The sequence below is a fragment of the Aethalodelphis obliquidens genome, unplaced genomic scaffold, assembly GCF_003676395.1.
Source record: "Aethalodelphis obliquidens isolate GAN/ISIS:26980383/991018 unplaced genomic scaffold, ASM367639v1 scaffold116, whole genome shotgun sequence".
In the NCBI taxonomy this organism is placed as follows: domain Eukaryota; kingdom Metazoa; phylum Chordata; class Mammalia; order Artiodactyla; family Delphinidae; genus Aethalodelphis; species Aethalodelphis obliquidens.
The window spans coordinates 408,963-424,070 of NW_020838060.1; the positions used below are offsets into that span (position 1 = coordinate 408,963).

The following is a 15,108-nucleotide window of genomic DNA, read 5'->3' on the forward strand; positions in this document are numbered from 1 at the left end:
CCCACACGCCGCGGAGCGGCTGGGCCCGTGAGCCATGGCCACTGAGCCAGCGCGTCCGGAGCCTGTGCTCCGCAACGGGAGAGGCCACAACAGTGAGAGGCCCGCGTACTGCAAAAAAAAAAAAAACTTTGGATACTCATTGTCACCACCTCTATTGTCACCCATACTTCCAAAATCACTTGTTTTGAAAACTACTTTAACGTAATTCGAGAGCAGAATTATATTATTATGCCAGGTAGGAATATACTGGGGCAGTGGTAGAATTTACTCTGACGGTAGTCCAATTGCCAGGTGACTTTTGTGGTCTTTGGAGAAAAAGCTTTAGTAACTTGGTTTCCATTTGTGCTCACACAAATTTCCCCTTTGAAGCCTCCAGACTCAGTACCTCTATAATTAATAGACTTGCACAGAGTCTTCAACATCCATGTTTGCTACAGATAGGTAATTTGGAGCTTTGTTTCCTGTTGGGTTTGGGGGGGTTGTTTGTTTCTTTGTTTGTTTTGGTATGGCGGTCACCATTCTACTCCTGTAGTTGTGGTTGCTCTGACAAATTGACGTGGTCTTGAATGTTCCCAGTGGTGAGAAAGTACATCTGTAGCTCTCTTCATTCTCAGATGATAACCTCCTTTCATATCTTTACGAAACTGATACGACAGGCAGTTCAGTCTTTGAGGAGTCCATCTCTTGCCCTGTGGACTATGAGGATAGTCCTTTCTCCTCGCATGATACTCCAATGAATGACACAGGCACAGTGCTGGATACATGCAGAATCCCATTGGTTGCTTTTTTGTTCTGTATCTTCACAGGGGGAGAGGAAGTAGGACCAAGGGCTCCTATTTATTTGTTTTGCTTTGCTTTGCTTTTTGTTTTTTCATAAATCAGGTGTCCAGTACTAAGGTGGGAACTGGGAAGGAGTAGCTACAGTTTTTAATAGGCAGTTACACTGTTTGTAAGAAAGTATCATAGGGTAAAGTAACCTCAATGGAATTGGTTATAATCAAGGAAATATTTTATATCTTAATTCAGTGTTTCCCAAGGTCTGTTCTATAGAAAATTTGTTTGGGGAGATATCGATAGATATTCCATTTAAAAAGATTCTTAGCCAGCTAAGTTTGGAAAAATCACTGTATCCTCCTGGAAAGGAGAGATATTCACATTAGCATGCTAAAGATTGTGAGAAACTTCAGAGTATAGAAATCCTATAGATATAACTTTTTTTCTTAATTCTATCTTAATATAATGTTTTTATTAAAGAGTATGTGTAAATATAAGTTAGAAAATATAATGAATACCCTTGGATCCTTCACCTAAGGACTAGAAAATTGCCAATAACATGGATCTATCTGTGTGATCTGCTGAAATTACATCCTTTATCTCCCTACAACAAGTAAGCACTATCCTAAATTTTGTGTTTAATTCCCTTGCTTTGATGGGGAGAGTTGTATTTTTATCACTAATTCTAAACAATGCACTGTTTAGTTTTACTTATTTTTGAGCTTAATAAAAAAATTGTATCATACTTTTTCACTCAACATGCTTCTAAGATTCATCTGTATTGTTCCATGTAACCTTGTTCATTCCTTTGTCGGTGCTGTGTACCATTCCACTGTGTGAACATTACCACAGCTTGCTTCTCCATTCACCTGTCCACAGATATTTGAGTTGTTGGTTTTTTGTTTTGTTTTGTTTACTATTGCTATTACTATTGCTTCAGTCAGAGAGCAGCAAGAAAAAAATGTGAGCCAAGGATATTGACAGAATGTTATGATTATACTGTTTGGGAGCAAGAGGGAAGATATTTATTAAGTAGCTGCTTTATATAAAGTACACTTCCAAAGCAGGGCCTAAAATACAAAGAAAATAAGATGTCCCTATCTTCGATGATCTTATGTCCAGATAGGGGACTTAAACAAATCTGTATTTCTCAAATTAGGATATGATTAGTACCAGAGACACACAAAGGCACCAAATAAACATGACACATCTTTTGGAGTGTCTGTTTTCTTAGAATTGCCGGGGAGAGGGGATGTTCAGGGGTAGAATTAAATAATTTAACTGGAATTTAATTTAAATTCCTTGTCAAAAATATGTTTATGTTGAAATTTAAAAGGTCCTTTTATGAAAAATAACAAAATTGTTATGTATTTTTAAAACAAAATACCAAAGAAATATCAAAGAAAGATGTAAGCTGGTAAACCAATTTGGACTGTACCCTCAGGACTAATAGATTCATTGTCTTCTGTTGTTAGGGGTTCTTAGGAACAGAAATTTGAGAAGTGTTAATGTATGTAAGTTAAATAAAATGCATCCAAAATAGATATAATTAACTCTGGCAGAGTAATCAGGAAATGCTTCACAGTGGAGAGAGCATTTGTGCTAGACCTTAAAGAGTACGTTGGATTTCCATAGGGAGAAAGAGCATTCAGGACTGAGAAAACAGCATAATTGAGGACAGGAGGTGGTGGGGAAAGGCACAGCCCATTTCAGAAATAATGAGTTCTTTCTGGGTAAAGTATATACATCCAGTGAGGAGCAAGATGATGTGTGTGCGTGAGATTCCTAATACTTTCCGACATAAATGTTGAAAGCCAGACTTTTTCCTTACTCCTGACAAAATTGCTGTTGAATATTTAGCAAAAGTATAGCATGATAGGTGACATTTAAGCTGAGGTCTTAACTTCTTTAAAAAATATGAATCTGATTCATGTATTCCTTCAGCAAATACTTAATTCAACATCTACTTTATACTAAGGATACACACATCAAGAAGATATTACTCGAGGTGTACATTAACTGGTAAGGGAAGTCATTAGAAGAGAACTTGCACAGCTCCCACTACTGCTGCTATCCTCTGCCTTCACATCGCAGTGGAGAATGCTCCTGGCTAAGCCCAGCCTTCCTACTGGGGCGCCAGATTGCATCCCCTCACCTACCCCAGGGCATCACTCCAAACCTGCTCCTCTCTCAATCCTGAATGGGTTTTTCCCACTCTATTGGATCATTCACAGAAGCATAGAAACATGCTAGGATTTTTCCCCATCTTTAAAAACCTTCTATTAACCTCCTATCTCTTTCCACATTCTATACTATTTCTCTGTTCTCTTTTATAGCAAAATTCTTCAAGAGTTGTTTTTACTCACTGCCTCTGATTCCTCTCCTTATATATTCTCTTAAACCTCCACCTTCTTTTAAACCTTACCTCTTCTCTTAAGCCACTCCATTCAGGCTTTCATGCCCATCAATCCCCACAATTGCTTCTGTTGTGGTTCCAGGGATCTCCACATGGCTAAAGTCAGAGTCACCTTTTAGTACTCATTTTACTTGCAGCAGCATTTGACACAGTTGATCAGTTCCTTCATTTTGAAAGACTTTTGTCACTTGGCTTCCCGAGACTGTACTCGCCTAGTCCTCCTCCCTCACTTGCCATTCCTTCTCTGTCTCTTTTGTTCATTTCTCCTGTTTTTGGAATCCCTGGAACTCTGTCCTTGCGCTTCACTCCCATGTAGTCTCGTGGCTTTAAATTTTATCGTCTAATGACTCCCAGATTTACATCTCTAGTCTAGAGTTTTTCAACTTCAGCACTGTTAGTATTTGAGGACAGACAATTCTTTGTTGTGGGGAACTGTCCTGTGCATTATAGGATGGTCAGCAACATCCCTGGCCTCTACACACCAGATGCCAGTAGCACCCCAGCAGTTATGGCAACCAAAAATGTTTCCAGACATTGCCAGATGTCCTCTGGGCATAAAATCACACCCTTCCCCATTGAGAACCTCTGTTTTTAGTCTGAGCTTCTCCCCCAGACTCCAGATTTATATATCTAACTATTTGACACTTCCACTTGAATGTCTAATAAACATCCATATTTAACAATGATCAAACCAAGCTTCTGATATTTCTTCTTAAATATAATACCCCTCAGACTTATCCATTCTTCTAATTTCTTAGGCCAAAAACCTTGTTGTCTTCGTGACTCCCCTCTTTCTCTCACCTACATCTTGATTTACCAGTAAATCTTGTGATCCTTCCCTTCAAAGTGTGTCCAGAATCTGATGCCCCCTCACCACTACCAACCTGGTTCATGCCACCATCACTTCCCATCGGGATCATTACAACTGCCTTACCCTTAACCCCTATAGTCTGTTCTCAATACAGCAGTAGAGCGATCCTGAGAAAATATGTAATTCAGGGCATGTCACATCTCTGCACAAAACCCTCCAGATGTTTCCCATCTTACTTAAAGTAAAAATCAAAATCCTTACAATCCTTACCAGGCCTTACATGATCTCATCTTCACACTCCCCTCCATCCCCTTCCCTTAATCTCTCTAATCTCATCTCTTACTACTCAACTTTACTCCAGCCACACCAGCCTCCTTCCTGTTCCCTGAACATACCAGGCCTTGGACCCCTTGTGCTTGCTCCTCTCCCAGATATGTCTTCCATTGCCTTATTCAAGTCTTGGCTCAAATGTCAGTTTCTCAGTGAGGTCTTCCTTGACCACTAGATTTAAAATCTCACACCACCACTATCACCTCCAAGTCTCCTTAAAACCTGCTTTATTTTTCTCCATAGCATTTTCTTCATCTAACATACTAGAGAGAGTTCTCTTGAATAAGAGAACAAGATTGTCTGGGTTTGCATCCCAACCTGGTCGCTTTCAAGATATAAGACTTGATTCCTGTGCCTCAATTTCTTTGTAAAATAGGATAGTTTCTATCTCATTAGAATAGTACCTCGCATATAGTAAGTGATATGTTTTCACCATTATTATTATATTTTACTTATCAGTTTTGCTTATCTTCCCTCCTCCCCCAGTGGAATATAAATTCCATGAGAGCAGAATTTTTTTTACTTCACTTACTGCTATATTCACAGCTTCTGGAACAGTGTCTGGCACATAGGTGCTTAATAAATGTCTGTTGATCAAATTGTTATCTCTAGAGAGACTAATGGGGAGAAGAAGAGTCATGGAAGACTTGAGCTTTATGTATACTATATAAAACTTTTACAAAAGGAATGTATTCATGTATTACTTGTACCCTCAAAAAACTCATAGGCTTACATGGAAAATAGACATGTAAACAAATAAATTCCTAGAGGAATATTGTGAGAGCGAGTTGGGTTTTAAAAGATGCATCGTTCCACTAGATAAAATGCGAGAGGGATGAGACAGCTTTCTAGACAGAGGGAATAGTGTGTGCAAAAAGCAAAGAGGTATAAAACACAGCGGTAGCTCTGACAACTGTAATCAGTATTTTGAGGTATTAAAAGTTCCATCTTGGTGAATGGATAAAGAAGATGTGGCACATATATACAATGGAATATTACTCAGCCATAAAAAGAAACAAAATTGAGGTATTTGTAGTGAGGTGGATGGACCTAGAGTCTGTCATACAAAGTGAAGTCAGTCAGAAAGAGAAACACAAACACCATATGCTGACATATATATATGGAATCTAAAAAAAAAAAAAAAAAACTTTCCAAGAAACTAGGGGCAGGACAGGAATAAAAACACAGATGTAAAGAATGGACTTGAGGACACGGGGAGGGGGAAGGGTAAGCTGGGACGAAGTGAGAGAGTAACACTGACATATATACACTACCAAATGTAAAATAGGTAGCTAGTGGGAAGATACTGCATAGCACAGGGAGATCAGCTCGGTGCTTTGTGACCACCTAGAGGGGTGGGATAGGGAGGGTGGGAGGGAGACGCAAGAGGGAGGGGATATGGGGATATATGTATACATACAGCTGATTGACTTTGTTATACAGCAGAAACTAACACAACATTGTAAAGCAATTATACTCCAATAAAGATGTTAAAAAAAGAAAAAGTTCCATCTTGGGACTTCCCTGGTGGTCCAGTAGTAAAGAATCTGCCTTACAATGCAGGGGACATGGGTTCCATCCCTGGTCGGGGAACCAAGATCCCACATGCTGCGGGGCAACTAAGCCCACGCACCACAACTACTGAGCTTGCATGCCCCAGCTAGAGCCTGCGTGCTCTGGAGCCTGTGGGCCACAACTAGAGAAGAGAAAACCCGCACGCCACAACTAGAGAGAAGCCCACGCACCGCAACAAAAGATCCCGTGTGCCGCAACTAAGACCCGACAAGGCCAAAAATAAAATAAATAATAATAAGTCTTAAAAAAAAAAATAAAAGTTCCATCTTATCCCTCTCTCTCACTAATTCCTATGTTCCAGCTAAGTATTTGGCTATAATTAGAAGCTTATTACTCCATTAAGGCAAATATCTCGGGGTTTTTTCTCATTATTTTCCTGTAAGTCTTTTTCTATTTTCCTGCCCCCCAGAACGTCCATTCATTTTTTTCATCATACCACTCTTCAGATTTGATTCTAAATTCCCGCAATGTCTTTGTTATAATAAGAAACTCACATGTAATTTCTATCTGTGGAGTATAGTAAAAAAAAGAGGAGATAGATAGATAGAGTTTTGTTATAATATGTAGCTTTGTTTAGGAACACAGTTGTTCAGCTCAATTATTTTAGTAATTAAAATTTAAAATCCTATAAATGTTAGTGTCTAGTCCCTTACCAAAGACTTAAAAGTGAAGAAACTTGTTTTTCAATGTGTGATGCAAGACTTTTTGAGGTTGACTTTTTAAAATCAGGGATTTTTTCTGCCCACCTTCCTTCTCTACATAGAGCTGGGAAAGCACCCTTGATGACAGCACAAACCAAGGCAAGCAATAGTGCTAATCCACTAGATTAGCTCCTGGTACCATCACTGTGTATACCATCCCTCATGTTGCATTGTGATTGTGTATCTCTCTGAGAGCCCCTTAAAGTTAGGAGTCATAACAAGTGTTCATATGAACACCTAGTTCAGTGCCTACCGCATAATGGATGCTCAGTAAATACTGGTTAAATTTAATTGAACTGAGCTGAATTGAATTGGATTATAGTACCACAGGGGAAGGGGATTTCTGAGTTTGCTTTTTAAGTAAGACTGATTTAAAACAAATCTAGAAAAGAAAAATCATTCTTTTTTGTTGTTTTTAAACATAGTCTAAAGTTTGGGGTACAGATACCAATATGTTCATCACCTATAATTTTTAAAGCATTCTGCAATGACTCATCAGAGTCCCCAAATAGATACTTTTTAAAAAGCCACAATGGCCCTGGGGAACAAAATTAGGCCTGGCAAATATAAATAGTGTTTTCTCTTTGCAGTCAAGAATGTGGGGTCTTGGGCTTCCCTGGTGGCGCCGTGGTTAAGAATCCGCCTGCCATTGCAGGGGACACGGGTTCAAGCCCTGGTCCAGGAGGATCCCACATGCTGCGGAACAGCTAAGCCCGTGCGCCACAACTACTGAGCCTGCGCTCTAGAGCCCGCCAGCCACAACTACTGAAGCCTGCGCGCCTAGAGCCCGTGCTCCGCAACAAGGAAGCCACCCCAGTGAGAAGCCCACACACTGCAACAAAGAGTAGCCCTGCTGTCTGCAACTAGAGAAAGCCTGTGCACAGCAACAAAGACCCAACGCAGCCAAAAATAATAAATAAATAAATAAAATTAATTTTTTTAAAAAAGAATAGATACCTAAAATTAAAAAAAAAAAGAATGTGGGGTCTTGTTGATACACAGAGGAGGATCTTTAAGTATAATTTCAGGAAAGTTACTCCTTTCCTTTGCACATGTAGGAGTCTCATGTGAAGCAAAGATCACCTCATAAATTCCTATAGGGTTTCCCAGCATATTTGTTTCATTCTTACTAAAAGTCCCTAATCAATAACTTCTGTGTTATCTTTCAAAAAAGAAAGGCAATGCTGCCTCATTTCCTGACACTTGTTTTCTGGCCTCAAAGTGTCTCCTGTCCAACTGGCCAAAGAGCCAGGCTAGACAGAGGTGCCAGTATTAACAGAGGTGTTCAGTAGAGGAATAGATGAATTTAGCTTCTGCTCCTTTCCCTCTACTTTACTATTTTCTTCTTTTGCAAAGGAGTTTGGAATTTAAATTTTCTAAGCCTAGAATCTTCCAGGTCTAAGACTGCACAGCTGTGGTAATAATAAGGTACCTGGTCATTTCTCCAACCCTCAATCTGCTATAGATCTGTATCCTGAGAACGAGTCCGGCATACTTATAAGTAATACCCCCAAAACTCCTGTGTTATAGAGAAGGCTTTCTTGCCAATGGGTAGCTATTTTAATTACTTCATTTATTCCGTATACCTTTATTGGGTACCTACTAGGTGTCAGCCTCTGTGGTAAACCCTGGAGAGCCAAGATGAATAAGTGTTAGTCCCACCCTAAATAACTCACAGTCTATTTTGGCATCAATAATGTATAGAGTACCTAATTAATAATAATATGGTGCTAAAATAGCACTAGGACAAAGTGATAATAATGATGGGGGTGATTAGTTCAGCATGGAGGAGAGTTTGGGAAAGCTTCACAGAAAAGGTGGCTTTTAATCCTCAGCCTTAAAGGATAAAAGGGATTTCATCAGACAAATGTCCTCTATCATTTCAGACACAGGACATAATAAGAGCAAAAGCATAAAGGTATGGAAGCTCAGGACATGTTTAGGGAACAGTGAGTGGTTGGGCATGGAAGGCACATAGGCTGCATGGTTGGTGGGAGATAGAACCAGACAAGTGAGAGTATTGTGTGGTACTGAAGGGCACAGATTCTAGAGCTGGGTTTGAATCCCAGCTAAGACACTAACTAGCTTTTGTGATCTTAGCAAGTCACTTAACTTCTCTATAGCTTGGTTTCTTCATTTTTTTAAATGAGGATAATAGCATATATACACATACTACGTTTATATGTATACACACACACAGCTCAAACCAGTTCTCAGAACAAAAGAAATACAAGTATTATTAGGAGGCCACATTATGAAGGGCCTTGAATTTTAATCTGTATTATTCTGTAAGCAAAAGAAAGGTTTTAAAGCAGAAGAGGGGAGAGTATGCAACAGGATATAATCTGTATCTTAGAAAGTTGGTGCCACTTTGGAGAGTAGACTGGATAAAGAAAAGACTAGAGGCACAATACAAGTTCTGAGGCAGTTTCAAGAGTTTAGATAAGAGGTGCTGATAGAACATGTTCTGAGTTGATAGTAGCCTTGCCCTTAAAACTTCTGGGTTCCTGACTAGAAATTGCAAACTTGAAATATTAGTCTTAACAGATCTCACAAGTTTAACGCTAAAAGACACAGTGAGAACCCTGGGGACGCGCACAAAGGGGTTCTCCTTCTAGTCTGGATGTTTTAGTGCTCAACTGATGCTTCTATTCTGCACCCAAATATCAGACCAGTGCTTCTTCCATTCATGATAACCTTTCATCTAGTTAAATGTCATGAGCAAGACATTCTGTTTTGGAGATGCTTTTTTTTTTTTCCCTTGAGTAACCTCAAGTCTACTGGTCAGTTTCCTAGAGGAAGTTCTGGCTTCTGGACTGCACAGCCGAAGCAAGGACAGCTCTCAAGTTACATCAAGGTTAGCAAGCAGAAGATGAAATGGTGATGGAGAGGTGAGAAGAATGGTGCAACTTCCCCTCTTGCCTCGCTGCAGGCTTTCTCCACTGACCAGAGGGGTGTTGGAGAAGAGCCTTGGGCTTTGTGCTTCTTGTTATAACCCATCTCCAGGTAGCCTGCTGATTCCTGAACTGTTGGCACAGACACCAAGACTCCAGTGGTGAGTTGAGAATAAGTCTGAGCCCATTCCAACACACTTCTCTCATGTTTTCTTTATCAAATAACTAAATGTATTCCTTGTATTTGATAGCACAATCACCTCAGTTTCTGGCAAATTTTGTTGGGATCTTACTTGAGAAAAGGGTTATCAGAGCTTAAAGGAGTTTTAAAAAGTAAAAATTAGATGCACATACTGTAGACTCTTCTCTTGACCCCTTTTATTTTTCATTAACCACATTCCTGAACAACTCATTTCTGAAAACCCATCATATTTCTGTAAGAACCATCCAAAAATTGTCCCTAAATTGCAATTTTCTGTGGTACTGAGAAACCATGTATGACTACAATAAAAATCCATTTTGTGAAAAGATACAAGTGATTTGTTTTTGTTTCTTTGGGGTTAATAACTATTTATGGGAATTTATGTGATGAGGCATGAGCTGGCTTTACACAAAACTTAGAGAAGGCATTGCCTCTACCCAAAGGATATTTAAAGTCTGTCAAGACAAATAATAAATTCTGGTGTCAATGGGACTTCCCTAGTGGCACAGTGGTTAAGAATCCACCTGCCGATGCAGGGGACTTGGGTTCAATCCCTGGGCTGGGAAGATCCCACATGCCGCAGAGCAACTAAGCCCGTGCGCAACAACTACTGAGCCTGTGCTCTAGAGCCCACATGCCACAACTACTGAAGCCCATGCATCTAGAGGCCGTGCTCTGCAACAAGAGAAGCCACTGCAATGAGAAGCCCACACACTGCAACGAAGAGTCGCCCCCGCTCGCTGCAACTGGAGAAAGCCCCCGTGCAGCAACTAAGACCTAATGCAGCCATAAATAAATAAATTTATTTATTTGTTTGTTTATTTATTTATTTTAAATGACTCATTTAAAAAGGAGTCGTCATTTGTTTTTTTCAATCTTTTGGCCGCACCACGCGGCATGTGGGATCTTAGTTCCCTGACCAGGGCCCCCTGCAGTGGAAGCGTGGACTCTTAACCACTGGTGTCAATTTCACTTCTCTTGAAAGCAGTGGAAACTGATAATGTCATTAATACCAGGAAATTATCGTGTGCTCAAATCATATCACAGTCCCTCTTTGGTGCTTTGTAATAAATTTTTTAGACCTTTTATGTTGATTAACATTCTCTAGCATCAGATAGCCTAGGCTCAAATCTGTGTCAAGTTATGTGGCTTTGGGAATGTTATTAAGTCTCTGTGGCTCAGGTTCCTCATCTATAAAAAGAGAGTAGGGCTTCCCTGGTGGTGCAGTGGTTGAGAGTCCGCCTGCCGATGCAGGGGACACGGGTTCGTGCCCCGGTCCAGGAAGATCCCACATGCCACGGAGCGGCTGGGCCCATGAGCCATGGCCACTGAGCCTGCACGTCCGGATCCTGTGCTCCGCAACGGGAGAGGCCACAACAGTGAGAGGCCCACGTACCGCAAAAAAAAAAAAAAAAAAAAGAGTAATAAAGTACCTCCTCATAGGAGCATAAGGACTAAATGAAATGAGAGAATACATTTAAAACACTTAGAACTTTGGTATATAGTAAACCATCGAAGGAAATTTGACTAATAATAGTAAATAAGATTGACTGCTGTCTCCAAGTTGGGGATACAAAATCACTACACAAAATGGTTGGATTCCTGTCATCCTCCCACTACATTAATCAGCAGTTCAAGAAGTAGAGGGAAGAGGTGAAGGGTCATCGGATCCATCTCCCTTTTCCCCATTCCTCTCTCAACTCTCTACCATTGTTTCTTCACCTTACACTCATGCGAAGCCCTAAGCCTTTTGTCTATATTACAGCTAAGAGCTAAGATCTAATAAGTTCTGTTCTGTTTTGGTTGTTTTTTTTTAATAATAAAAAAAGTAAGGCAGCCTTACTTTTAAGGCTAGGGGAGACAAGTTTTAAATGCAGCGTTTTACAAGTTACATAGTCTTTTCAAATAAACAGAAACCTCCTTCCTCCAAGCAGGATTACCTGTGCTTGCCTTTCTCTTGGCAAGATAGCTCTGGAATAAGAACAGAGATTTTTCTAATATCATTCTCCTCATTATTCACCTGCTTCCATTGTGCCTACTCAGCTAACAATATCAAGAAGTCTAGGGACTTGCCTGGTGGTCCAGTGGTTATGACTCCTTGCTTCCACTGCAGGGGGCCCTGGTCAGGGAACTACGATCCCGCATGCCATGCAGTGCAGCCAAAAAAAAAAATTTTTTAAGTCTAAGAAATGAGCCTTACCTTCAGGATGTTTTATGCCAGAAGTTGGCATTTCTTTATTAAGGATCAAAGATTCATATTTTTATTTAAGATTTACAGAGCTGATTACATTATTACCGGTCCTTTATTTTTTCCCTTTAAAAACATTTTTTTTTTCAATCTTTTGGCCACACCGCGCGGCATGTGGGATCTTAGTTCCCTGACCAGGGCTCCCCTCCCGTGGCAGCGTGGACTCTTAACCACTGGACCACTAGGGAAGTCCCTAAAAACGTCATTGTAATTACGGTCTCATGCTTTTTTTAAATTTTTTTGCGGTACGCGGGCCTCTCACTGTTGTGGCCTCTCCCGTTGCAGAGCACAGGCTTTGGACGCGCAGGCGGCATGTGGGATCCTCCCGGACCGGGACACAAACCCGTGTCCCCTGCATCGGCAGGCGAACTCTCAACCATGGCGCCACCAGGGAAGCCCTAATTAAGGTCTCATGCTTTTAATGACCTCTCTTCCAGAGATTGAAGTGCCTAGTCAAAACCTCTATGTCCCATTTACTCTACAAAAGCCAAGGTGCTTGTTTTTAGGTAAACAACTGTTTGGATAACAGTTTTTGCCCAGTAAATATGCAGGCAGCAATTCAAAATCCTTATCTCTGATGGCTCACTTCTTCGTCGCTTTAAGTGGAGTTACTTATAAAATAGTCAATTTAAGAATAAAGCTACTGACAGTTGTGTCTTATCCATGGTGATGCAGTTAGGGAGGTAACCCCACCATGAGTACCCCCAGTATCTTTTTTTTTTTTTTGCGGTACGCGGGCCTCTCACTGTTGTGGCCTCTCCCGTTGCGGAGCACAGGCTCCGCACACGCAGGCTCAGCGACCATGGCTCACGGGCCCAGCCGCTCCACGGCATGTGGGATCTTCGCGGACCGGGGCACGAACCCGTGTCCCCTGCATCGGCAGGCGGTCTCTCAACCACTGCGCCACCAGGGAAGCTCCCCCCACCAGTATCTTATCTCCACCAAAGAAGGACATTGAGTTATCTGAGTTATTTTTGTGGTTTGTGTGTGCGATAATGTCAAGCTCACTGAGGAGACAGTGCTGTGAAAATGAGAAATGGAACCCATAAGTTGTTACTCTGAGATTTCTCACTTTCGAGTTGGTCTTCAGAAATAGTCTCAGTTCATAGAACCCAAGTCAGGTGCCACAAGGTTCACCTGGTAGAGAGAAGTAAAGCTTGAAGAACAGGACAGGGGAGGAGTATGCCTTATGGGAAGAGGGATGAGTAGCAAGACAAAGGGAGACAAAGTAAGGGAAGGTAGGGGCAGGATGATAAGATGAGGCAGTGCAGCGGTGCAGGTTAATGAGAGAGAAAACCAGAGATTTATGTAACATCTCCAGGAGCAAATAGGCAGGGAAGGTTCTCCAGCCCACATGCATCTGTTCTGGAATCTGAAAATTACTTTGGAGGGTTTTGATTTCTTAGGAGTCCCTCTGCCTGATATTCCACAAAGCTCCAGCTCCTGCCTGATATAGCACATAGGACCCTAGTACCTTGCATACAGGACATATTCAAGTATTTGCTGACGAAAGGAAGATGGGGCAAGTCATGAATTACTTTTTTCCCCATAAACCAGAATCTATTTAAACTAAGAGTCCAAACCACTCCTATCTACCTGGCAAGCAAGCCCTCAAAAGATCAAACAGGGTAGTGTTCTTACCAGTATGATGGGACATTTTGCTTCCTTACTTATGAAGATACCCTGGATTTTCTCATTCTTTTTAAATCACTTGTTAAATAGAGAGGGTGGGAAATAGAGATGGTGGGAAGGGGAGAGAGAGTGTGTGTGTGTGTGTGTGTGTGTGTATGAAACCTAAACAGAGTGGAGTCAGAAAACCTGGATTCTAATCTATTTAGCCAGTAACTTGCTGTGTAAACTTGGGCAAGTCCGTTGATTTGCCATGCCCTGTTTCCTCATTTTCCAAGTGGGAATAATATTTATTCTATTGATATATACCTCACAAGGTGGCACTAAAGAGTTAAATGATATATGAGAGCATTTTGAAAGGGTACATTTCTATATGAGTCTAAAATACAGGAATTAATTAGTATGGTAAATGAAAAGAGGTTAAGAGGAATATTATTGGATTAGGGGAAAAGGGGGCCTCAGAAAAGAGAGAAGCCCCCTCCTTTATTTGACAGATACCAGAAAAAGCCAAGACCACTCCACTCCTTAATTTGGCCAACATTTTCTTTTATCTTGAGACATCTCTGAAAAAAGGGGTTCTTTCTTTTCCCTGCTTCTCTGTGCCAGGGATTTGTATTCATTTTGAAGTTACTGTCTGCCTACCATATGCCAGGCAATGTGTTCGTTAGCTCATTATTATTTAGTAATTAGCCCTAGAGGGCAATACTGTATTTTTAAAGGACTTTCATGGGTTATCTCATATATTGCCCTATCTTTCCTTGTTGATGGAATTGGCAGTCACTACTTAATATGTAGAGGAACTGAGGCCCAAAGAAATTCAGTGACTTGACCAAAGACCACGGGGCAGTGATGAAACTAGTACCCAAACCTAGGTTTCTTGACTTTCCTCTTCCTGTTAAATGGGTACTGGGAGAAAAATGAAGTTACCAAGATGCTGGTGTGTGGGCTCTGAGGCAGATCTGGCTTAGGGGTGATCAGCAGAGCCTTCCCCAGCTAGGGCATCCTCTGGGCATTGCGGTAGACAGGATGGAATTTTTACGTGTCAGTGCATCAGGGAGAGATACCAGGTAGTAGGAAGTTTAAGCCTCACCTGGAGCTTGTCTGTAAAGCCACTTGGTCTAACAGACCAGGGCTCTGGAGACAGACAGTTCTATTCCTGCCAGCACTTACAGTGTGTCTGCAAATCCCTCAGCCATTCTGAATCTCACTTTTCTCTCTGTGCAATGGAGATCATAATATGTACCTCGTACTTAGGGTTATTCTCCTGAGGCTCAAATAAGGCCTGAGGCTTTGTAAACTGGAAGAAATGTGTATTAATATTAACTTCTCTTCCACGGAGTCGCCCTTCACATCGGTACCCTCCATAAAACTTTTCCCCAACGGTTGACCTGCCCAGACCACTATCAGTACCACCTAGGGAGTGTGAATTCCAGTTGCCAGTCCTGGGTAACGCGCCCTCCCAGCTCACGTTCTTGTTTTTGTTTTGGCTTTGAGGGGGAGAGGATCCCGATCTAGGTTATCGCCGGTT

The 15,108-nt window shown here is 41.2% G+C and overlaps 1 protein-coding gene across 5 annotated transcripts in view; it reads left to right on the forward strand.

Moving 5' to 3' along the window:
* VPS45 (vacuolar protein sorting 45 homolog) overlaps nt 1-15,108 on the forward strand; it is an 81,990-nt gene that overhangs the window by 56,631 nt on the left and 10,251 nt on the right. For 2 of the 5 annotated variants that reach the window (XM_027097752.1, XM_027097753.1), the window contains one exon: nt 9,396-10,031. The exons of the other annotated variants lie outside the window; for them this stretch is intronic. In XM_027097752.1, the coding sequence (XP_026953553.1) occupies nt 9,396-9,483 (88 nt within the window). In that variant the 3' untranslated portion in view covers nt 9,484-10,031. Of the gene's footprint in view, nt 1-9,395; nt 10,032-15,108 lie in introns of those variants that run through there. 5 annotated transcript variants of the gene reach the window in all.